Source organism: Pseudorasbora parva, chromosome 12 (assembly GCF_024679245.1).
Source record: "Pseudorasbora parva isolate DD20220531a chromosome 12, ASM2467924v1, whole genome shotgun sequence".
NCBI classification, from domain to species: domain Eukaryota; kingdom Metazoa; phylum Chordata; class Actinopteri; order Cypriniformes; family Gobionidae; genus Pseudorasbora; species Pseudorasbora parva.
Window position 1 is genome coordinate 44588119 of NC_090183.1, and position 24000 is coordinate 44612118.

At 39.3% G+C, this 24000-nt stretch overlaps 1 protein-coding gene across 2 annotated transcripts in view; it reads right to left on the reverse strand.

Moving 5' to 3' along the window:
* Positions 1-24000, reverse strand: part of cacna2d2a (calcium channel, voltage-dependent, alpha 2/delta subunit 2a) — a 320181-nt gene that overhangs the window by 24754 nt on the left and 271427 nt on the right. For both annotated transcript variants that reach the window (XM_067460456.1, XM_067460455.1), the window contains exons 12-18: positions 20837-20947; positions 19765-19843; positions 11017-11066; positions 5644-5733; positions 3414-3479; positions 1015-1089; positions 98-172 (exon numbers count right to left, since the gene is read on the reverse strand). In XM_067460456.1, the coding sequence (XP_067316557.1) occupies positions 98-172; positions 1015-1089; positions 3414-3479; positions 5644-5733; positions 11017-11066; positions 19765-19843; positions 20837-20947 (546 nt within the window). The remainder of the gene's footprint in view (positions 1-97; positions 173-1014; positions 1090-3413; positions 3480-5643; positions 5734-11016; positions 11067-19764; positions 19844-20836; positions 20948-24000) is intronic.

Genomic DNA, 24000 nt, shown 5'->3' on the forward strand with positions numbered 1-24000 from the left:
TGGAGATGAACATGTCATTACAAATTGAAGGCAGGAAGAAAACAAGAGATGAACTATTCACTTCTATAAACAAGGGACAAACACAACTGATTCTCACCTTAGGCTGTAGGTTCGGGTGGAGCAGGACGTATCCATTGGGATCAATGGCAAACGTGTAACCATTGGCTCCGAGCTGTGTGCAGAGACACAAATTAAAGGGTTAGTTCACCCAAAAATGAAATGTCTGTCATTAACTCCTCACACTAATGTCGCTCCACACCCGTAAGACCTCCGTTCCTCTTCACACACAGTTTAAGATATTTTATATTTAGTCCGAGAGCGTATGCAAGTGTATGCACACTATACTGTCCATGTCCAGAAAGGGAATAAAAACATCATCACAGTAGTCCATATGAGACATCAGTGGGTTAATTAGAGTCTCTTGAAGCATCAAAAATACATTTGGGTCCAAAAATTGGTTGTACCTGGTAAAGTAACCTGGTAAAATACCTGTTTGTTTTCAATCCTCAAATAAAGATTCGATCGGTTATGAATCAGCGTATTGATTCATGATTCGGATCACGTGTCAAACTGCTGAAATCACGTGACATTGGCGATCCGAATCATCAATCAATTCGCTGATTCATAACCGTTTGAATCTTTATTTGAGGATTGAAAACAAACGCGGAAGAGAAGACAATGCTGAATAAAGTCGTAGTTTTTGTTATTTTTGGACCCAAATGTATTTTGGATGCTTCAAGAGACTCTAATTAACCCACTGATGTCTCATATGGACTACTGTGATGATGTTTTTATTCCCTTTCTGGACATGGACAGTATAGTGTGCATACACTTGCATACGCTCTCGGACTAAATATAAAATATCTTAAACTGTGTGTGAAGATGAACGGAGGTCTTACGGGTGTGGAGCGACATTAGGGAGAGGAGTTAATGACAGACATTTCATTTTGGGGTGAACTAACCCTTTAATGACTGATGACTGAAAGAAGAGACTGAGAAGGTGACTTCCTTTACCTTATACCGCGGTGTGAGCTCTTTAATTTCACTGAGGGCGATGTCTACACCCATGACACCAAGAATCAACTGATTCTGCAATAAAGAAACCAAAAGGGTGAAAAAGGCAATAAAATGACCACAAGGGGGCAGGATTGATATCTGACAAACCTACAGGTAAGGTTGGCTGGATTAATGCTGTGAGAGTGCATTGTTTGCGCAACAAGCACATTTCATCATTTTTATGCGATACATAATGTTGTATCAGAGTTATCATGCACACTGTCCAAGAAGAAATATAGCTTTGGTAAGAAAGCACCTGCTAAGGACATCAATTAAAGGAGCAAATAAAGTGGAAAATGAAGTGCTTTCAAGAAAAATATGCGATGTGTAGAATTATAATGCACTCCTCATTTATCAGTCACTGCCAGGACAGGAATGATGATCAGGCCTGAACATCTAATGGAAATTACTCTTCAAATAACACACGACAAAAGATGCGTGCAAACGCTATAGATTATATCGTTTTACCTGTAAATCATATCATGAACACAATTGCAACTTCATTCCACACTAATTCAAGGGTCCTGTTAACACAGCTTAAATAAATGCGCGGTTGCAAGTTAAAAATTCGTAATTATTGTTTTAATTAAATCTTTTAAGTTTCAAACTTTGTAGAGTTGTGTTGACGTAATGTTGATCATTGCCTTAACTTGATATTGTCCTTAATTTAAACTCAAATTTCTACGTTAATTGGCTTTTTTTATTGGGTTGTAATAACTTAATGAAATTGTCTTGTGCACTGTAAACCCTAATGCTCAAAATAATTAACTGGTTATGAAATGTATGCATAATTAATCAACTCAAATTAAACAAATTAGTTCAAACAAATGAAGTTTTATGAGTATTTAGAGTTCTCAAAACGGACACATTTTAAGTGTTTGGAGTTTGTTTCTTTTTATTCAGACAAATTTAAATTGAACCGAAACTGGGCTGGGATTTCTATTTCCCAGCATGCTTTGCCATGACACACAAAAGGAATTACAAAATTATCAAAATGAAGTGTTATATCATGTTTTTGTGCCAGATTAATATTAAGTGTGAGCTTCTGTAAGGTTGGGTTTTTTAGGATTTCCATACAGTGTGAGCTCAGTTTGAGGACAGATATACTGTGTGTTAAATGTATTATATTTTGTAACCAATTAGCAAGGTGGCATTTATTGAATTAGCTAGTTAAAGTCAGTCAAGTTTCCACTACTAAAAATGAGATTACATGATATTTTTAAGTTCAATTTATGAGCTTACTCAAATATTTCAGAGTGAAGGTAAACTACATTGACTCTTTAAGCAATAACTGCGCTAATGCCAGTGACAAGTTTTTTACTTTTTCATTAAAAATACATGTTAAATAAGATATGTGAACATGTGCTATGATAGCTGTTGATTTAAACTGAAATATATAAGAGTAATTGATTCCAGGGCTACAACTCTGGTAGTTTTGAGTAATTGTTTAGAGTAATCAAGTTATTTTGTTTATGCTACAAATTGTTAACGTCCATCGACGAGCTTGGTTTGGGTTACAGGAGCCGGCGGCGGCGCTGGCGTTTGTGCTTTTAGACAAGATATCAACAATGTCACTAAAGAAGTTTCTGCTTTGAGGCAAAGATCACCTTGTTCAGCTAAACAAATAACCCAGCGTTAAGGGAACAGGGGATGCAGTTTGTGTTTCTGGAGTTCTCTGTGTGTGTGTGTGTGTGTGTGTGTGTGTGTGTGTGTTTGTTCTGGTCATGAGTGCAAACCGCAGTTGGTGAGTGAAACTGCATCAAATGTGTGTGTTTCGATGGCAATCAGAGTGTAAGTGCATATAATGTGAACAACAACGTATAAAGTGTGTGTATGTGTGTGTGTGTGTCTTTAGCTCCGCCCACTGCACGCCTCCACAAGCTCAGCTATTTTCAGAAAGAATCGGTTCAGTGTATCCGTCTTTTATAAATCTGATAAACTAAAGACTCTTGAGAGATATAAAGGATCAACACGACTCTACAGATACTCAAGATTTACACCAGACTGGCAGAAATTGTGTGTGTTTTTTTTGTTGTTGAACCAAAACATATTATTTAAGAGTGCATGCTGTTATAATAAATAAATATAACACATAAAACACTTAATATGAACTTCAAAAGTCAAACAGCTTTGTGTGTCTTCAAAGTCAAGCCCTATTCAATATGCATTCAACACTGTGAAACATGCCGCTCTCAAACAGTTTGTCAATGTCATTTAGGGAACATGCAAAGAATTACAACTGGAACGTGATCAAACTAATAATGCAAAAATGCCATAATGCAACATTTCTTTCATCCTGCGGGGCATACAAAATAAATTAGCAGCGGTTTATTTACAGGAAGCCGCTCGTGACTTACTTTCGAGTCTCCGTCAACGGTGAGATTGAAGACGGGCATTGTGCCGGTAATGACGAGACCTAAACCCTGTAAACACAAAACAAACACAGCAACATAAAACGACTGTAGTTATCGCTGTGATCTCGAGGAAGCATCTCACAGCACACTGCACACATGAATAAAAGACTGATGCATATAAAGCGCCCGCCAACTCGTAGTAAAATTATATGGTCAATGAGAAAACAAACTAGCTGTGGAGATTCAAATGAGTGCATTCTGGAAAGAAAGCAAAGAATGAACAATATCACAGCCAGTGGCCACCGCTAACAATGCAATCTGAAACGCCTTCTCAGTCTCAAATCAATGAGTTTGTGTGTTTCCTACAGGGTTTAGTTCTTGCTAAACACAACCAAACATTATTTCTTCAAGAGTTTCTAAATGTATTTCAAATGCATACGCTAGGTGACCCTGGAGAACAAAACCAGTCATACAAAATAGCCAACAATACATCGCATGGGTCAAAATTATCCATTTGTCTTTTATGCCACAAATCATTAGGATATAAAGTAAAGATCATGTTCCATGACGATATTTAGCAAATTTCCTATTGTAAATATATCAGAAACGTTCTAAAGACTTCATTTGGACAATTTTAAAGATGATTTTCTCAATATTTCACTTTAATTGCACCCTCAGATTCCAGATTTTACATTTACATTTAATCATTTAGCAGACGCTTTTATCCAAAGCGACTTAAAAATATTTTTAAATATTGTCCTATCCTAACAAACCACACATCAATGGAAAGCTTATTTATTCAGCTTTCAGATGATGTATAAATCTCAATTTCAGAAAATGGACCCTTATGGCTGATTTTGTAGTCCAGGGTCACATATGTATACTTATGTACACTTTATCATTTAATAACTAAATCAACAATAACTAAACTTACAAATGAGCATTTTTAACATTCATTTAAAAAAGTGCATGACTTGGCCACAATTCCTGCAGTTCAGTGAGTCATTTAAGAGAAAGGGAGTCATTTGACTGATTTAGTCAATCAATCAATCAATCAATCAATCAATCAATCAATCAATCAATCAATCAATCAATCAATCAATCACCTTTATTAATATCGCGTTTTTACAATGATGATTGTTTCAAAGCAGCTTCACAGTGTTAAACAGGACAATATTGCAACAAAATTTGATTTGGCTAGTTTGATTTGGATAGTTCATAGAATTAAATATGACCTCATTAATAAATTTAACTTGTATATTTAGTTGAATAACTTGGATCATAATTTTAGTCCATTATTCAGACTGAAGATCTATTCAGAGCGAGTCACCGAATGATTCATTTAAAAGAATCACAATAATTGACTGATTGATTTGTGAAGTAGACAGCCCATTGTGCAATAACAATATGCACTTTTTTAATGTACAACGATAAGCTCTTTTTACTTTGATTATAATATTAATTTGATTGTTTGATTAAACTGCATTTTCTGTATAATAAACAAACTAGTCCTGTCAAATGATTAATCACGATTAATAGCATCCAAAATAAAACTTTGTGTTTTTGTGTACTGTCTATAATTATTATGTATAAATAAATACACACACCTATGTATACATTTAATATTTTGTTATATTTATATAAAATATAAATGATATGAATATATGTATATGCAAATATTTCTTAAATATATATGCATTCAAATACTTTTTTCAAATACTTTTGTTTACCAGCCTTCGCTCCCCACGTGCATCAATGAGCCTTGGCCGCCCATGACCCTGTGGCCGGTTCTCCACTGGTCCTTCCTTGGAGCACTTTTGATAGATACTGACCACTGCAGACCGGGAACAGCCCACAAGAGCTGCAGTTTTGGAGATGCTCTGACCCAGTCATCTAGCCGTCACAATTTGGCCCTTGTCAAACTCACTCAAATCCTCACGCTTGCCCATTTCTCCTGCTTCTAACACGTCAACTCTGAGGACAAAATGTTCACTTGCTGCCTAATATATCCCACACACTAACAGGAGATGAAGAGATCATCAGTGTTACTCACTTCACCTGTGATCGGTGTATTTTGGATGCATTTAATCGTTTGACAGCACTAAAACAAACACATAATTGAAGTGGTCTCAGAGTCTGTGCAGACCTATATGAATTGGCCAGATTTTAACTATTAAATGCAATTTTGAGTTTGCTGATGATGATTAATCTGATTGATGGTAATCTTTCATACCAGAGCATCCTGGTAGACGTTGGTCCACTGCACTTGTTTAGCCCTTGGGCCTGCCAGCACCATCGGCCGTCCCAGAACATCCAAATACTCCTGATAATGAAAAAACACACAGAATTCAACACATATATAACAAGAACCATATTCCAGCTCAATTTTACAACAAACATGCGCAGAATCACCAATCAAAACCATCTATTCTCAACAGGTTATAACTCTCAAAGGCAGGGAGTCCACAAACGGCTCCGACTCGCCGCTCCATTACATAAAGCACGCTGTTAAAAGCGTCCGCCCGAGGGGCCAGTAAAGCCCACTGCACAGAGGCACTTCCAGCCGTAACAAATCATCATAAAGCAGCTATTAAAGCATATTACAGCGGTTAGAAAGCACATTCTGGCTCTGGAGAGGTGGGGTGGTCTGCCACAGGAAGGATCACACCTGTTGGGTCGCCGTAAGGGAGGTTAATCATATAAAGGAGTGAACATGGTAAAAACACAGCCATATTTCACCCCAAAGTCAATAGAAATAAAAACGTACAGATTTTATTAAAACCCTAAAAGGGGTGATAAAACATCCAAGAGGCTGTGGCGAGAGGTGTAGGTCTTGTCTCTTGGTTTCATGTTGAAAGGGTGTTTGTTTGTCACTGTTCATACATTCTTTGTTTTTGTGTGTGTGTTTGTGAGTGTGTGTGAGAGAGACTGTGTGTAATTAAGTTACTAAAACTAGACCTGAAATAAATACAAATAGATAGACAGACAGACAGACAGACAGACAGACAGACAGACAGACAGACAGACAGACAGACAGACAGACAGACAGACAGACAGACAGACAGACAGACAGACAGACAGACAGACAGACAGACAGACAGACAGACAGACAGACAGACAGACAGACAGACAGACAGACAGACAGACAGACAGACAGACAGACAGACAGACCGACCGACCGACAGACAGACAGACAGACAGACAGACAGACAGACAGACAGACCGACCGACCGACCGACCGACCGACCGACCGACCGACCGACCGACCGACCGACCGACCGACCGACCGACCGACCGACCGACCGACCGACCGACCGACCGACCGACCGACCGACCGACCGACCGACCGACCGACCGACCGACCGACCGACCGACCGACCGACCGACCGACCGACCGACCGACCGACCGACCGACCGACCGACCGACCGACCGACCGACCGACCGACCGACCGACCGACCGACCGACCGACCGACCGACCGACCGACCGACCGACCGACCGACCGACCGACCGACCGACCGACCGACCGACCGACCGACCGACCGACCGACCGACCGACCGACCGACCGACCGACCGACCGACCGACCGACCGACCGACCGACCGACCGACCGACCGACCGACCGACCGACCGACCGACCGACAGACAGACAGACAGACAGACAGACAGACAGACAGACAGACAGATAGATAGATAGATAGATAGATAGATAGATAGATAGATAGATAGATAGATAGATAGATAGATAGGAAACACACTACACTAAATTGCATTTTAAATGTAAACATTAAATTGAACTGAGCTATTGAACTATCTATAGAGATGTTTTAATAATTTTATTATCAAATTATATTCCCATTTTTCAACTGTAATACAACTGTGAGAATCTTTTTTAACACATTTTTTTCTGTTAATTTTGACATTTCATGAGATTGAGCTGAATATTTCACCATTCTACGTGAACGCTGGGCCAAGTAAACATACTTATATGCAATCTTTGCACAGCTAATGGAGGGCCAGACGCTCATGCAGAGAATATTTAGTCTGTGTGAAAGCTAGCGGCTTGTGTAAGTGTGGCCTTTTGATGAAACCGCAACATTAGGCCACTTTTATTTCTTGCTGGAACAAGGAAGTGCTGACAAGCGTAACCTATTCTATTATTAGCTCACTAAAACACTGTTTAACGTGCCGTGGGGACACGTTTCAGCAGAGACGATGACAGGCGGACCTTTTCAGGCAGGAGAAAGGAGAAAGGTAAACAGCGGTGGGTCGTAATGGCGGCCTCGGCGAGACGAGAGGATAAAGAGCGGGGACACAGCGGGCCGCCGACACAGATTAGCTTGTAGTCCATAACGTTCATGAACTCAATGCAGCAGCTCAATTATGAAGGAGCTGCTTTCATATTCACATTATTTTCATTATACCCTTCAGCAATGTGACACTTCAACGTTACACAGGTAGAGGACAAAGATAAGACAGCTTTTAACATTTCACAATCAACACAACAGTAAATATCTGAGTACTTATGCAATCAGCATTTGAGTCATTGAGCATTCATAATTCTATATACCATTTGCAAAATGTATCAAGATATATTTATATATATTTTTAAAATATTTCTATTTAAAATAAATGTTGTTCTTTTGAACTTGCGATTTATTAAAGAATCCTGAAATAAAGCGAATCACAGTTTCCACAAAACATGAAGCAGTTTCAACATTCATAATAATCATAAATGTTTATTGAGCATCAAATCCTCATGTTAGAATGGTTCCTGAAGGAACACTGAAGAATGGAGTAATGATGATAAATTCAGCTTTGATCACAGGATATAAATTACATTTTAAGTTATATTCAAATAGAAAACAGTGATTTGAAATTGTAATAATATTTCACAATATTACTGTTTTGTGAAAGAGTGCTGTACACCGTTGGTCCGTATTGAAGTCTATCGTGGAGAAAAATCCTGGAATGTTTTCCTCAAAAAACGTTTGTGTGTTTTTTACATTAACAAACATCATAACTAATAAGTAACCGGCTATTTTCTACACTGGTTTTGAGGCTCTCTCCTGAACGCTGAGTTTTGATGGGCGTGTCACTGGAGACTTGGAAGTAAACGCCCACGGCTAGGATTGGATAAGATTTGCATATTTAATGAGCTTAAGCTCCACTGTCAGTTCACATGAGGGATTGTTTTGAAAGCGGCAACCGGAATAATTCTCTGACAGGGCTCTCAAAACGTCTTTATCTCTCATCCCCCCACGACTGATTAATTTTTTTATTACTTGGCCCGTCGGATCGGTGGATAAGCGCGAACCGAACACACACACAGACAAACACAGACACACACACGCGCACACAAATACACACACACGCGCGCTATTCTTCAAATATCAAGTCAAGAGAGTGAACATTAAACACAGATCAAGAAATGAATGTTATTTCACTATTTAAGATTCACCGCCTGCCGACAGGCTTACGGTTTGGTCTGGAAAACACACATCTCCGGGACGTTGGGCTTTGAGTCCTGGCCCAAAACATTACATGTCCGATCTGATCCCGAATCGCAATGAACCAACAAATAAAGGATTCTCCATCCTGTGACAGTGTGCTGAGGTATGTTCTGTTACACACGTACACATAATCGATCTGTAACAGTGCAATACTATCACATATAAAAACATGTTTTACTCAACATAAGTGTGCTGCACCATTCCTGTCGGATCCAATATAGAAGCACAGCGTTGTGTTTTAATCTCAATATGTCTGCAAATCCAGCTCGACCTGAGACTTGTTTACAAACAATTATCTTGGTATCTTCGGCGTGTTTATTGCTCGTTTAGCTGCTCGAGTCGGTGGGTGGGGCTACAGAAGCAGGTGGGCGGGGCTACAGAAGAAGGTGGGCAGAGCTACAGAAGCAGGTGGGCAGGGCAAACAGACACATGTGGGTGGGGCTACAGAAGCAGGTGGGCGGGGCTACAGAAGCAGGTGGGCAGGGCAAACAGACACAGGTGGGCGGGGCTACAGAATCAGGTGGGCAGGGCAAACAGACACAGGTGGGCGGGGCTACATAAGCAGGTGGGCGGGGCTACAGAAGCAGGTGGGCAGGGCAAACAGACACAGGTGGGCGGGGCTACAGAGGCAGGTGGGCGGAGCTACAGAAGCAGACGTAGAGGTGGAGTTTCCCCTTCTAATACGTCATTGATTTGAGAGCTCTCGTTTTCTGGGCCTGGTGTCTATAAAAGGTTTTCTTTGACTAACAAGGAAGTTTTCAGTTCTGAAACGAACAGGATATTCTTATATTACCATGACCTTTCATATATCAAAGGCTCAAGGGAAAGTTGATTTCTCAATTTATCACCCCTTTAATAGTGAGAATTGAACCCTACATTTTTACTTTTGCAAGGTGGATTTTTTACAGCATGACAGAAATCCACCAGCATCCGCAAACATTTGCAGTGGACGTGTGATTATTTTTGGCACCGGACGTCCACGGCTCTCTTCGGTAACGGGATGTGACGGGGGGGGAGCGGGGGGTGCACAGGTGTGCTGTCCATATATACAGTTAGGCGCCCACACCTGTCTCGTGCAGGCTATTATAGAATAAGTGGCAGTTCTCTGAATAAAATTAAACTCAGCCTAATGGAACAGCTGATGGTCTATTCAGGCGCCTGTGGGGAGGTTAGACGCAGAAAGAGACAGGAATGAATAAAGCAAAGTTGGATTGGAAAAAGAGGGGAGCAGATAGTAAAAGGTGATAGAGAGGAGATAAAGAAGAAAGGCTGGGAGAGTGAAGAGCACACCGAATAATCACAGAGAAGATGTGGGGAAATTGGAGCGACTGCTTTCGGAGAAGAGCGATGTTATTGTGGCGGGTTTCGCCGGCCTCGGGAAAGATTGCTGCGGGATAATGAAAACTGTACGGAAGTGGATTACAGAAATCACAGTCCCATTTGAATCTTATTGACGCTAAATATAGAAGTCTGTAAAAATCTGTTCCTCCGTCTTTATGGTTCTGCTCTCTAGCGTGACATATATATCTCTAAACGGCGATAACATCATTGTGCTTCAAAGCTCGTGAAGCTGAATGAACTTACAGTGAACTGGATTCATGTACAGAGGCTTTATTAAATCTGATTGGCTGCCACAGACACCTTTGAAGCTGATATGTCCACAACTGAGAATGCAGATCCGGTGAACCGGCAGATATAATATTTATGGTGATTATTAATTTTAATGCATCATGTCTCTCATGCTGCTGCTGTTTTATAAAAGCAACCAGTCACTCAAAGCCATGCACAGAAGAGATTCTGTATGATGTTTTAATGTTTTGAAAGCCACCAAAGCTGCATTTATTTGAACAAAAATACAGTAAAAATAGTAATTTTGTGGATTATTTTCATCATTTCTGATTATTATCACGCTTGAAGCTGCGTAATATTTTTCTGGAAAGCAAGACATTTCTCAACATTTTTCAGGATTCTTTGATAAAGAGAACTATTTTGTAACACTATATATGTCTTTTATGCATCCTTGCACAATAAACATATTTATTTATTTTAAAATGTCCATATATATGAAAAAAGGAGCCGTAGAAATGACAAACCTGCGTGTTGATTCTTATGGCTCCAATGGAAGGGATCTCAAAGTAGTAACCTGTTCAGAAATAAACACACACCAATAACTTGTTTGTTAACCAATAACATTGTTTTTTTTAATGTTGACATATTTGCACTAACACATAATGAGCTGACTAAATAGGCAACAACTTTAGGGGTTTGAATGTGCGCTACCGACAGTTCAAAATTACCAGCAAAATAATATTAAACTAGAATCAGACTCTGTTTATATATATATATATATATATATTTATAGCGATCTCAGAAATCACTGTGGCAACTTTAGTGCAATTGTTTTAAGGCAACTGCTGTTATGAATGTAGTTTATGCAGTACTTAAAGGAATTTAAAGAGAAAAAGTTCCTTCTAATTACAAAATTATTTCATCCAATTTTTTTTGTGCTTATGAACGTAATGAATTGTTCTTAGCGACACATCGTATTTTAGCATTCAGACAGACTAACCAAGTGCTGTGCAGATGTTAGCCGCAGAATGTGCAGCGTCTCATTAGGTATTCAGAGGCTGTGCTTCAGAGGCTGATAATTGAGTGAGTGGACACACAGGCAGGGTCAACAAGAGCATCTGAGGGGCCGTCCTCAAAATGTTTACAGTCAACAAGCGACTTTCACTTCAAACTTAATTTACAGCCATTTTCATATGTATTGTATGTATGTATGTATGTATGTGTGGGCTGGTAATCCCTACGTTATGGGGGCATAATGTCCCCACAAAGATGGCAATATCTGAAATCCTTGTCCTTGTGGTGACATTTTTTGGTCCCCATGAGGAAAACATCTTATAAATCGCACAGAAGGCCTTTTTTTAGAAAGTAAAAATGCAGAATGCAGAATGTTTCCTGTGATGGGTATGTTTAGGGGCAGGGGCAGTGTAAGGGGATAGGATGTACAGTTTGTACAATATAAAAACCATTACGCCTATGGAAAGTCCCCATAAAACATGGAAACACGACGTGTGTGTGTGTGTGTGTGTGTGTGTGTGTGTGTGTATATGTTTACATGTATGTATGTGTGGGTTTGTGTGTGTGTGTGTGTGTGTGTGTGTGTGTGTGTGTGCGCGTATATGTGTACATGTATGTATGTATGTATGTATGTATATAATATATGCATGTATTTACATCTGCATGTATGAATATTTTTAAACAGGTACCATGTGTTTTTCTAATTATCTATAGAGTGAAAGCGCAAATGTCGTTGAAATCATTCGCCTGAACATGAAAATGACTCAGCCTTCGCTTAGTGTGCCATTATTGCAGTAAAGGTCACTGAACAATTTCAGTCTTGATAACTTCAGGAACAACATTTTGCAGCTCATTTGAGCTGAAGCTGTCATTAACACAGAGACGGGTGTAGAGTTCAGATCACCATAAGTGGCTGAAAACTGGGCAAGCAGGAAACATCTGTGGTTTTCTTGCCATCTATATAAATCACAATCTTACAATTAGGTGAGATAATAAAATAAATATTAAATATTCATTTAATAAATACAACTATTTTCCTTTCAAAGAAAATATGCTTTTTTAAAGTTATTCTCAAAAAGCTGAAGGACGAATCAAAATGATTTTCCGTGGTAATTGCCATCATGTCACCAATGTTGGATTAGATAACGCTCGTGTTGAACCCGTCCCTTTCAGAAGGCGACGGCCCCTAAAATGACTGCAGATAAGGAAGTCAAATCTAGTTCAGTTAATGAATCAGAAATAATTTAAGTCTTTAGAAGCGTATCAAAGTCAAGAGAATTAGAGTATAAAAACTAAAGCCAAAAAAGAGAAGTGTTCAGGAGATGTGTGAGGGTCAAACCAATCAGCACGGTAGAAAGAATCTAATCAAATCAATGCGAGCCGGCGGGAATCAAAGAGACTGGGAATTGGCTCTGATTCAGCGGTGGCCGTATGAGACTGTGTGTGTGTCAGCGGAGTGTGAAGGAGCTCGCTGAGAGACAGCCGGTGGAGTGACAACACACACTAAGCCGTGTCAAACAAACATGTCTCTCATTGTTGCCGCCAGTCTGATCCCTCGACTTGGTCATGATTACAAAACGCTCCGAGACGCACAACAGAACAATAAGACGCAGACAATCCGATGCAATCCTAGTCTTAACGAGCTAGTCAAAGAGCGCTCTGCGTATGTTCGGAGGAGGAAACGCTGCTTATTATGAGGGCTACACTGCAAAAAATGCTCTTCTTACCTAGTCCTTCTGTCTTGTTTCTAGTCTAAATATCTAAAAATTCTTAAATCAAGATGCATTTACTATATAAGTAAAGTGACATAAGATATTTTTTCTTGTTTTGTTGAAAATAAAATAAAAATTAAGAGAGTTTTTGCTTAAAATAAGATAAATAATCTGCCAATGGGGTGAGAAAAATAATCTAGTTTCTGTTTGAATTATTTTTCTCACCCCATTGGCAGATTATTTATCTTATTTTAAGCAAAAACTCTCTTCATTTTGAGTTATTTTTCCCCAAAACAAGACAATTACTTTTGCTTGTCTAGTAAATACTTCTTGTTTTAAGAATTTTTAGATGTTTGGACTAGAAACAAGACAAAAATACTAAGTAAGAAAAGCATTTGCAGTGTACCTCTGTCGTTTGAACCAATCTAGCGACGCCTGCGAATGCTTTCAGTCAGATATGATTTGGTACACATATTCTACAGAAAAAAGGGAGAGACGCGAGCGATGTCGTCTTTGTGAGGGTGTCAGGGGCGTTCCTCTGTGTCTTTGTGATATGGGCGAGCGAAATGAAAGCCTGCGGTGGAGATGGAGTCCGCTGAGAACAGCGTCTTGCTTGCTGTGCCAGACTCCGTCCCCTCACTGCCAGTCATTACAGCTGAGAACATGGCCGCCGCACAGAGGGCTAATCCTTAAGTGGAAGCGCTTTTGGCTGGAGACGCAGGGAAGTTGCGAACATGGTTATCGCTGCGACGGCAGTTCCTCTTCAGCTAATTAATTAGACGGAGGGGAGGGCGACGGGGGACTCTGAAGTATTCTGCTCCCGTTCGTTATTAACTAATCAGAATTGAAGAGGGACTGATTGTTAAACGGAGCTGAGAGAGGGAATGTTTGCTTTAACTGGCTTTGACTTGTTAGGTTAGATCGGTCAACATTACATGATCAGGATTACATGCAAGCTCTTATTAATTGTACAATGGGCAGTTGTGTCTTTAACGTCTGATTGGATGAGTCGTTGTATACTAGTCTGTCATACCAAATGACAAATTAAGAATATTTGCATTTTCTAGTGATCCTGCACTGCAAAAAAATGCTTTCCTTACTTAGTATCTTTGTCTTGTTTCTAGTGCAAATATCTAAAAATTCTTAAAACAAGAAGTAGGCTATTTACTAGACAAGCAAACGTAATTGTCTATGTGGGGTAAGCAAAATAATGTTGCTTTAAGATTATTTTTCTTACCCCATTGGCAGATTATTTAACTTATTTTAAGCAAAAACTCTCTTCATTTTGAGTTATTTTTCCCCAAAACAAGACAATTCCCAGCAAACATTGGTCCGACGGCAACGTCGTGTCCCTGGCCAAAAATAGTCGCGGTAGGACGGCATGAATCAGTAAAAATGTGTAATACAGAAACATTTCTTAAAAATGTATTCAGATACGTTTGTTCATGTCTACAGTTCTCTGGAGTTGTATGTATAATTATTACTTTGACTTTTAGCTCCGTGTAGTTCAATATACACCCTGTTGTGATTCGGTTGTGAGAGGACGTCACCTGGCGACGTCTTTTACACGTGCAATTATAGTCCATCCTGACCCTTATGTTATGAAATGCTTGTGAAATATGCAAACGCTGTGCTTACCTTACACATTGGTTAATGCTGCAATAATTAATTTAAGTGCACCAGGTAGTTTTTAAGAGGTTGTGAATATGACGTCAAGCGAGAAAAAAACAGGAATAATCTTTATGAAATACACGTGTATTTCATAAAGATTATTCCTGTTTTTTTCTCGCTTTTGCATGCAAAATAAATATATTTACTTTATCTCATTTAATTAATTATAATCACAAAGTGCCCATGTGGTTAAGTGATTGTAAAGCTGCATTTAGTAATGTTTTCCCAATCTGTTTTATGTATTCGTTATTATTTTTATGTAAAACAGATACATTTCCATCCACCATTTAGGTTTGAGTTGGATGAAGATAGCCAAAACTGTGCTGCCAAGATGTAGTAACAATATATAGTAATAGTGCGTTATAAATAAAATCTATTATTATTAATACAGCCTGCGATATTACAAAATCCCGCGATAGGATATTATCTCGCGAGATATGCTCTCCCGGAAACCGGATGGGACCGTTGAACAACCACGAGGAGAGGAATTGGGGAGTTGTATCGATATATTATTAAAAATCTACTTTTGGGTAAGTACATTTTGTATTATTTGATTAACATGCTTGAGTTTTACTTGTTTGACACGAATGAAATGGAAGAAATTATGCTACATTGTCAACTGAAATGTACTGAGTTTGGCCAAGTAGAAAAGTTATTTCGAACATATAAATAGAAAGTATGTTAAATGATACCGTCAAAATTATTACTGTAACTTATTAATGTATCCTTTATATGATGTAATTTGGGCCATATACCAATCAAAAAAATATATTGTTCCTTAATATACTTTTTATTGGTACCATTTATCTATTTAGGGGACATCTCAGCCCACCTGTCTTTCACTTTCTCACAGACACAAACCTAGTTAAGGGTCTTTCTCACAGACACAAACCTAGTTAAGGGTCTTTCTCACAGATACACACCTAGTTAAGGGTCTTTCTCACAGACACACACCTAGTTAAGGGTCCTTCTCACAGACACACACCTAGTTAAGGGTCCTTCTCACAGACACAAACCTAGTTAAGGGTCCTTCTCACAGACACACACCTAGTTAAGGGTCTTTCTCACAGACACACACCTAGTTAAGGGTATTTCTCACAGACACACACCTAGTTAAGGGTATTTCTCACAGACACACACCTAGTTAAGGGTATTTCTCACAGACACACACCTAGTTAAGGGTCTTTCTTACAGACACAAACCTAGTTAAGGGTCTTTCTCACAGACACAAACCTAGTTAAGGGTATTTCTCACAGACACACACCTAGTTAAGGGTCCTTCTCACAGACACACACCTAGTTAAGGGTCCTTCTCACAGACACACACCTAGTTAAGGGTCTTTCTCACAGACACACACCTAGTTAAGGGTCCTTCTCACAGACACACACCTAGTTAAGGGTCTTTCTCACAGTCACACACCTAGTTAAGGGTCTTTCTCACAGACACACACCTAGTTAAGGGTCTTTCTCACAGTCACACACCTAGTTAAGGGTCTTTCTCACAGACACACACCTAGTTAAGGGTCCTTCTCACAGTCACACACCTAGTTAAGGGTCCTTCTCACAGACACACACCTAGTTAAGGGCCTTTCTCACAGTCACACACCTAGTTAAGGGTCTTTCTCACAGACACACACCTAGTTAAGGGTCCTTCTCACAGTCACACACCTAGTTAAGGGTCCTTCTCACAGACACACACCTAGTTAAGGGCCTTTCTCACAGTCACACACCTAGTTAAGGGTCCTTCTCACAGACACACACCTGGTTAAGGGTCTTTCTCACAGACACACACCTAGTTAAGGGTCCTTCTCACAGTCACACACCTAGTTAAGGGTCCTTCTCACAGACACACACCTAGTTAAGGGTCTTTCTCACAGACACACACCTAGTTAAGGGTCCTTCTCACAGACACACACCTAGTTAAGGGTCCTTCTCACAGACACACACCTAGTTAAGGGTCCTTCTCACAGACACACACCTAGTTAAGGGTCCTTCTCACAGACACACACCTAAGTTTTTTTTTTAGGGCAGCACAGTGGTATTGAAGAGGGAGCGGACAGATGCTGATCCCCCAACTGATGGACCCATCTAACACCCATTTAAAGCAGAACATCTTTTATACAATAAAATAAAATGTAATGCTTTTATGTGTTGATTGTTTTTATTATTATATCATTTTACTTATTTTTATTGATTTTTGTCATTTTCCCATGTAGCACTTTTGAGATTCTTCGGAATGAAGTGCGTTATAAATAAAATGTATTATTATTATTATTATACACGTTGTTCCATTGTTTTTTTTTATTTAGCTGTACTCCATTAAGCTATTTTGAGAATAAATGCATGTAACTTACCTCACATTTTCCCTTTTATTCATTTAAAAAAAATATATATATTCTCTTCCCTCAGATGCTGTGAAGATGTGGAACCCGAATGCTCCAGACTCTGAGATTGATGCAGCGATGGAGGAACACCTGAAGCCCTATACAGGAAGAGCTGGGGTGGTGCTTACAAAAATGAGCCAAACAACTTTAATGTGTTTAAGCCAAGGATAGTTCACCCAAAAATGAAAATTCATTGTTATCCCTTTCAATGTTCTGCTGAACACAAATATATTTGGAAGCCAGTTTGTAACCAAACAGATATAACCTCCCATTAACTAACATTATATTATTTGCCTACTTTAGTACTTAATGTGTTGTGAGATCTGTTAGGTTACAAACGTTCTTCCAAATATCTGTGTGTTCAGCAGAACATAGAAAGGTATACCGGTTTGAAACATGACAGAATTTTCATTTTTGGGTGAACTATCCCTTTATATAGGCAGTATCACTAAGGTTGTATCAGTTAACATTAGTTAATGCATTAGTTAACATGAAACGAGCAATGCATTTGTTACTGTGTATTTGTTAATCTTTGTTAACGTTAGTTAATAAAAATACAGCTGTTCATGTTAGTTCACAGTGCATTAACTAATGTTAACAAGATTTTAATAATGCATTAGTAAATGCTGAAATTAACATTAACAAAAATAAATAAATTATTTATAAGTGCAGTTCATTATTAGTTAATGTTAACTTTGAACCTTATTGTAAAATATTATCTTAAAGGCTAATAATTCAGTATTTTGAATTTGGTATTTTAGTTTGGTTAACAGATGTTAAACAATGATAAATAAAGAGGAAAAGTTGTGGCTGTTCAAAACGATAAAATGTTGTGGTAAATCAGAACATGCTGTTTTTTTTGCTTATGTCCTCAATGTGTTCTTGTTTGTGATGCACGTGATTAAAACGTTGTATGGAGGTTCAGGTCTGACTGGACCTATTTTGGACCTTTTTTGAACCTTTGTCAAGATGTGTTAAACCTCACGTCATAACTGATTGCCTTTCACGATGTTACACAATGGGTGTGTAATTATTTTATATATGCAGGCTTATAAATACACGTAAATTATGTAGCAACACATTTAAACAGCCAGAAGACGTCGCATTTAGACGTCCAGGGACGCGCAGAAGAGACGTGCAGTTCACGGCCAGATGACGTCAAAGACGTCGGTTCAACTTTCATTTTGGAACTATTTTTCAACCGTGACGGGACGTGTAGGATTGACGTCTTTTCAACGGTCATTAAACGTCCAAATGTTTGCTGGGTTACTTTAGCTTGTCTAGTAAATATTTCTTGTTTTAAGAATTTTTAGATGTTTGGTCTATAAACGAGACAAAAATACTAAATAAGAAAAGCATTTTTTGGAGAGTGTGCGTTATTATTACTGAAAGTAACTTGATTTATTACATTTTCTGATGAAAATGTGAGTGTTGTTGCCGCCACAAGTTCTAGTGTGTTGCGATCAGGGGTGTTGAAATGAATCATTTCTACGGTGCGCTGCGATTCCGCGTGGATGCAGTAAAATATCATAATCGATTATAGAAAATGCATACACTATTTTAAAATTGACAGCGTGTGAGCATGTGTGCAAGTGTATGTGTGTGAGCATGTGCGTGAAAGTGTGTCTGTGTGCAAGTGCATGTGTGGGTGCGAGTCTGTGCGAGTGTTTATATGCGCGAACGTGTGTGCGAGCGTTTGCATGCGTGTATGTGCGCGAGTATGTGCGTGTGTACGAGCGATTGTATGCGTGCTTTTGTGTGTGTGCAAATGTATGTGTGTGTGTGCGAGCAAGCATGTGTGCAGGTGTGTGTGTGTTTGTGCAAGCATGTCCGAGTGTGTATGTGCGCAAGCGTGATTGTGCGTTCAAGTGTGTGAGCTTGTGTGCAAATGTATGTGTGTGCGAACGTGTGCAAGTGTATGTGTGGGTTTGAGCGTGTGTATGTATATGCACAAGCGTGTGGGAGCGTTTGCATGCAAGTGTCTGCATACGAGTGTGTGAGTGTGTGCAAGTGCGCGCAAGTGTGTTTGTGTGCGTGTAGGTGTGTGTGTGTTATGTGTTATGTCCACTAGTGTTTGTTAGCTCTAAATGCTCCTGTCGTGTGTGTGTGTTCAGACTGAAGGTGTGTTTGTAGTTTCCTACGCTCAGGAAGTTATTTTCTTGGAGTTCATGAGTCTGATCGCTTGTGTTCATTGATAAAAATGTAGCCATGTGCAGTGATAGTGAAAATTAAGGATGCAACGCAACGTGATATCGAATCAAATCGAAGCGTTGACGTGATAATCGTAATCGAACTGAATGGTGAGACCAGTGACGAATCACACCTCTAGTTGCTATGTGCTTGTCCACACTAATATGTTTTTGTTTTCTTTTTCTCTCCTTTTCAGCCTTCAGTCCACTCTGAGATGGTGTTTTTAAAAACACGTTCCCAAATGGAGACCAAAAGTTCACATCTCATAACCAAACGTACACACACTCTCCTCGCTCTCTTACCCTTGTTGGCACAGGCGATCCACTGCAGAGGAGTCACATCATAGTTGTGCTGCCCCACCGAGAATGTGAAAACTCTCACCTGTGGATGGAAGATGGTTCATTAGGTCATGTGATCTCTGGAACAAATGTATTGGTAGTAAATGTAAAGTATTTAGCAACTGACTTCATTTCAACTGACTTCATTTAACAGCATATGTATTGTTTTATCATTTCGATATATTCAGATAGATTGTCAGTTTTATATTGGAATGACATTAGATTTATGATGTCATAGCTTTGATGTTATTTCATTGAGTGTATTTAGGCCACGCCCACCCCAGGGGACAATCCAACTGACTTTGTATTGCGTGAGGCCGCCTCCTTGTCATTTCGGACTTATTACAAAAAGCAGAACAATTTCTAAAAGATGATATGTAACAAGGTGTACAGCAAACAAGCTAAAAAACACATGCCTACGTTTTTATAAGCTGTCGACCCCCAAAAACGAGCATTTAAGGCGATAAAAGTGGATAAGACGTGAAGCTTCAGCAGGAAGAATAGGTAAATTTTAGGATCCTGACACTCAGTAATGCCTACATGTGCAGTATGTTATCAAATATCCAAATGTCAGTTTTATATATTATATTTCCTGTTGCTGATTACTTTCAGTGGGCGTAGTTCTCAGTGTAATCTCGCATGTCGCGCTCTGTCTTAATTGCCTGTATCCACTTTTGTGTCCTTAAACGCTCGTTTTTTTGGGTCAACAGCTTATAAAAAACTTCTGGGTTTTTGGTTCTGGGTTTTTTAGCTTGTTATCTGTACACCTTGTCACATATCAGCTTTTAGACATTGTTAGATTTTTTTTAATAAGTCTGAAATGATAAGGAGGCCGCTTCCTGCAATAGAAAGTCAATGGAGACGGTTGGTTTGTTTCCCCCCCCCCATGGGCGTGGCTTTCAGATTATGACGCGTGCCGCTCTGTCTCTATTGGTCCAAAATCTCAGAGCTTTACGGAGAACAGAAAAACGACTTGGCACTGGATGCAAACACAATGAAACTGCAGAATGTTTTGGACTGATTCGCCTTGACTTACTGTTTTGTTTGGCCAGTTGTACTTCTCAAAGATGTCCTGAGCTCGATCCTCCCCGCCGTCGGTGAACATCATAATCATCTTATTGCAGTTTGCTCTCGGAGCGCTGGTCTCCTGTGGGGAACAACAATGGCCGTCAGGAATGCACAGAGCGGGGATGTTTTTAACAGGTTGCTTACTCTCATGACACATAGCTAATATATTTGACCTTTTATTAAAAAAGTACCGTATGTACTCCAATAATAATAAGACGACAGTGAATATAAGACAACCCCCCAAGCCCCCATTTTCCAGACTCATTTTTTTGTGGAAAAAAAAATGTTTTTCAACAGAAAATTATCAGAAAATTCTTCTGATAATTCATTGGAATTTTTTTAAAAACACAATTCATTAAATATTTTGATTAATCTGTCACAAAATAAAGTGCACTCTGTCAATGATTTCAGAAATTAATGAATTAGTGACAAAAATGTATAACCTTTTTCACAAAAAATACAATAATTATGTATGTATGTATATAATTGTGGTACTGTGAAGATAAATAGAAAATAACCATCTGCTTTTAATCAAACACATCTGATATTAAAGTCTTAAAACAAGCCAAACTGTGGGGTTGGAGTAAGAACAGCAGTGCACATGGGCCTTTATTCTGGCGGCACTTTACTGTTTATTTAATTCTTATTACACTGTGAAATACTTGATTCTGATTGGTCAATCGCGCATTCCAGCGGTATGTTATTTCCGGATAACACCCGCTCATCCGGGTACTACGAGTTATCTTGACCGGTTCTACTTCTGTGCTTAACGCTGGCGCCATCTTGTGGCTTAAACAGCCGTGGGTTACAATGGAAGACTTCAAGGCAGGTTTCCTTTATAGCGTTTTAAATATGGATATTTTTCTTACACAAACGCATCGATTGGAATCAGAAGGCTCTATTAACCCATCGGAGTCGTGTGGAGCACGTTATTTGACGGACAGCTGCATTTTTTATGGACTTCAAAAACAGCTCCAACTACTGCTGGGATTAACGTTAGCCTGGACTTTTTAAATATAACTCAGATTGTATTTGTCTGACAGAAGAATGTCATAAACACCTATAATGACTTGAGGGTGAGTAAATAATAGGCTTGGTTTCATTTTTGGGTGAACTAACCCGTTCAGCATTCATTTTCAACATTTAGCAGCAATAGATAAAGGCTTAAAGCAGTACGGAACTGTTTTCCTTCGCGGAAGCTTTGCGTAAGAGCTAATAAAATATTTAATCTCAAGACAATATTTTGTGTCTAATTTATTTGAGACTAGTAGCCGTGTAATAAGCGGGATAATGTCCACCCAGCCGGTTGTTATCGCAGAATAAACCCCTTCAGAGTGACGCTCCGCTTCGCCTCGGGGTCCTGATCACTCTGAAGGGGTTTATTCTGCGATAACAACCGGCTGGGTGGACATTATCCCTTAATGACATAACACTGTCACTAATTATATAGCCTATCGTGTTGGCGCCCTCTACTGTTTCCCCCCCCATGACTTTGTCTATATCGGAAATATAAGACGATCAGCGTATTTGTAGCTCACAAACCTCATCTCATATTCGGGTATATACGGTAGTCAACTGTTAATGCACCTGTAAAAGCTGTTGTGTTTGATTCGAGTTAGGCAATGTGCGGAAAGTGCGTTTGCAAAATATGCTGTTTTCTGTAATTCCACTAGGTGACACTAGTGTCACAGAAATACATGCGGGGAAAGGGTTACAAATAACCCTTTTTAACAAACAAGTTTATCAAAAACTTGATGAAGTCTAGTTTTGTATCAAATACAATATACATTTGTGATTTTTTTTTCCGTGGGTGTCAAATGAGCCGGAAATCCACCTTTGCAAACAGATGCTTTTGGCTGCATGAGAGAGAGCATGTCACTTTCGAAAACCCTTGTGCTATGACTCTACATCCTTCAAATGCATCATTTATTAATGATAAGCATAACATCATGCTTACGAAGTGTTTGCACTGACATACTTGCACAGAAGCCTTAGAATGACGCATGCTTGAACACAAATGACCTTGGATATAAAAGTGTCCCGTTTGGCAGAGTACCCGCACACGTGTCCGAGCACTTAACCATGCGTGTGTGTGTGTGTGTGTGTGCAGGCACGTCTGTTCCTCTAATCATATGTCTGCTTTTGTGCCGGCTGCCGCGACTGTCCTATCTCTGACGAGTTAGCCAAAAGTCCCGTCTCACTATCCCGTCCAATCACAGCTGTCATTGACATTCGGCCTACGCCACATCACTCTGACAAGATTCTAATAAAGATAAATAATACTGTCGCAATTACAAATTTACAGCGCTTGCATCTCGGCCTATCAGGAGTCAGCAGGCAAAACGACAGCAGAGGTGGTGAAAGAGAAAGTCAGAAAGAACGGCTCTCTTCGGTCGGAAGAGAATACAGATTTGTCTGTGCATTCGGCCCATCTCATCAATCACACCATCACGATCTGGTAGAGCAGAAATGAGTGTGATGAAGCCACAGAATGGCCATATTCATCATCAGTGAATCTAGAAAAGTCAGAAGATTCCTTCATCAAGATGTCCGCTATATGAAAATATGAGAAATATGAGAAAAAGCTGACACAAATTAAATATAACTGAGAAGTCTGTTAAATCTCAGAAGCTTTGAAAAGGCAACATCCGAGCAATACAATTTTCCGCTGAGTTGGTAAGAGGATGTTTTGGCATTAGCCTCAAATGTAACCAAATCCGGCTAAATCTTTAATAAAAAACTCTCTTTGGGGATATACAAGGATCTGCTCATGGTAAAATAATGCATAGCTAAAATATATGTTTTAAATACATTTTTTATAAAATGCAAAAAACAATTGCTTTCTCGAGGTATCGACTAAAATAGAGTAGTTTTCGCATATATATGCATATATCAGGGATTAACATTAACGTTTTTACTCACCAGCCACTGTGGCTAGCAGTTTTCCAAAGTTACTAGCCTCTCAGCATTTTCACTGGCCACAATTCTGACATTGATACTATACGAGATTTTTTAAAATATAATCTTATAATTTGTCAGCAGGAATATTAGGCTGCTGTCACTTTAAGAACTGACACACAGATCATTAAACTGTTACACATGCGCTTTCTTTCTCAACTGTTTACTTTCACT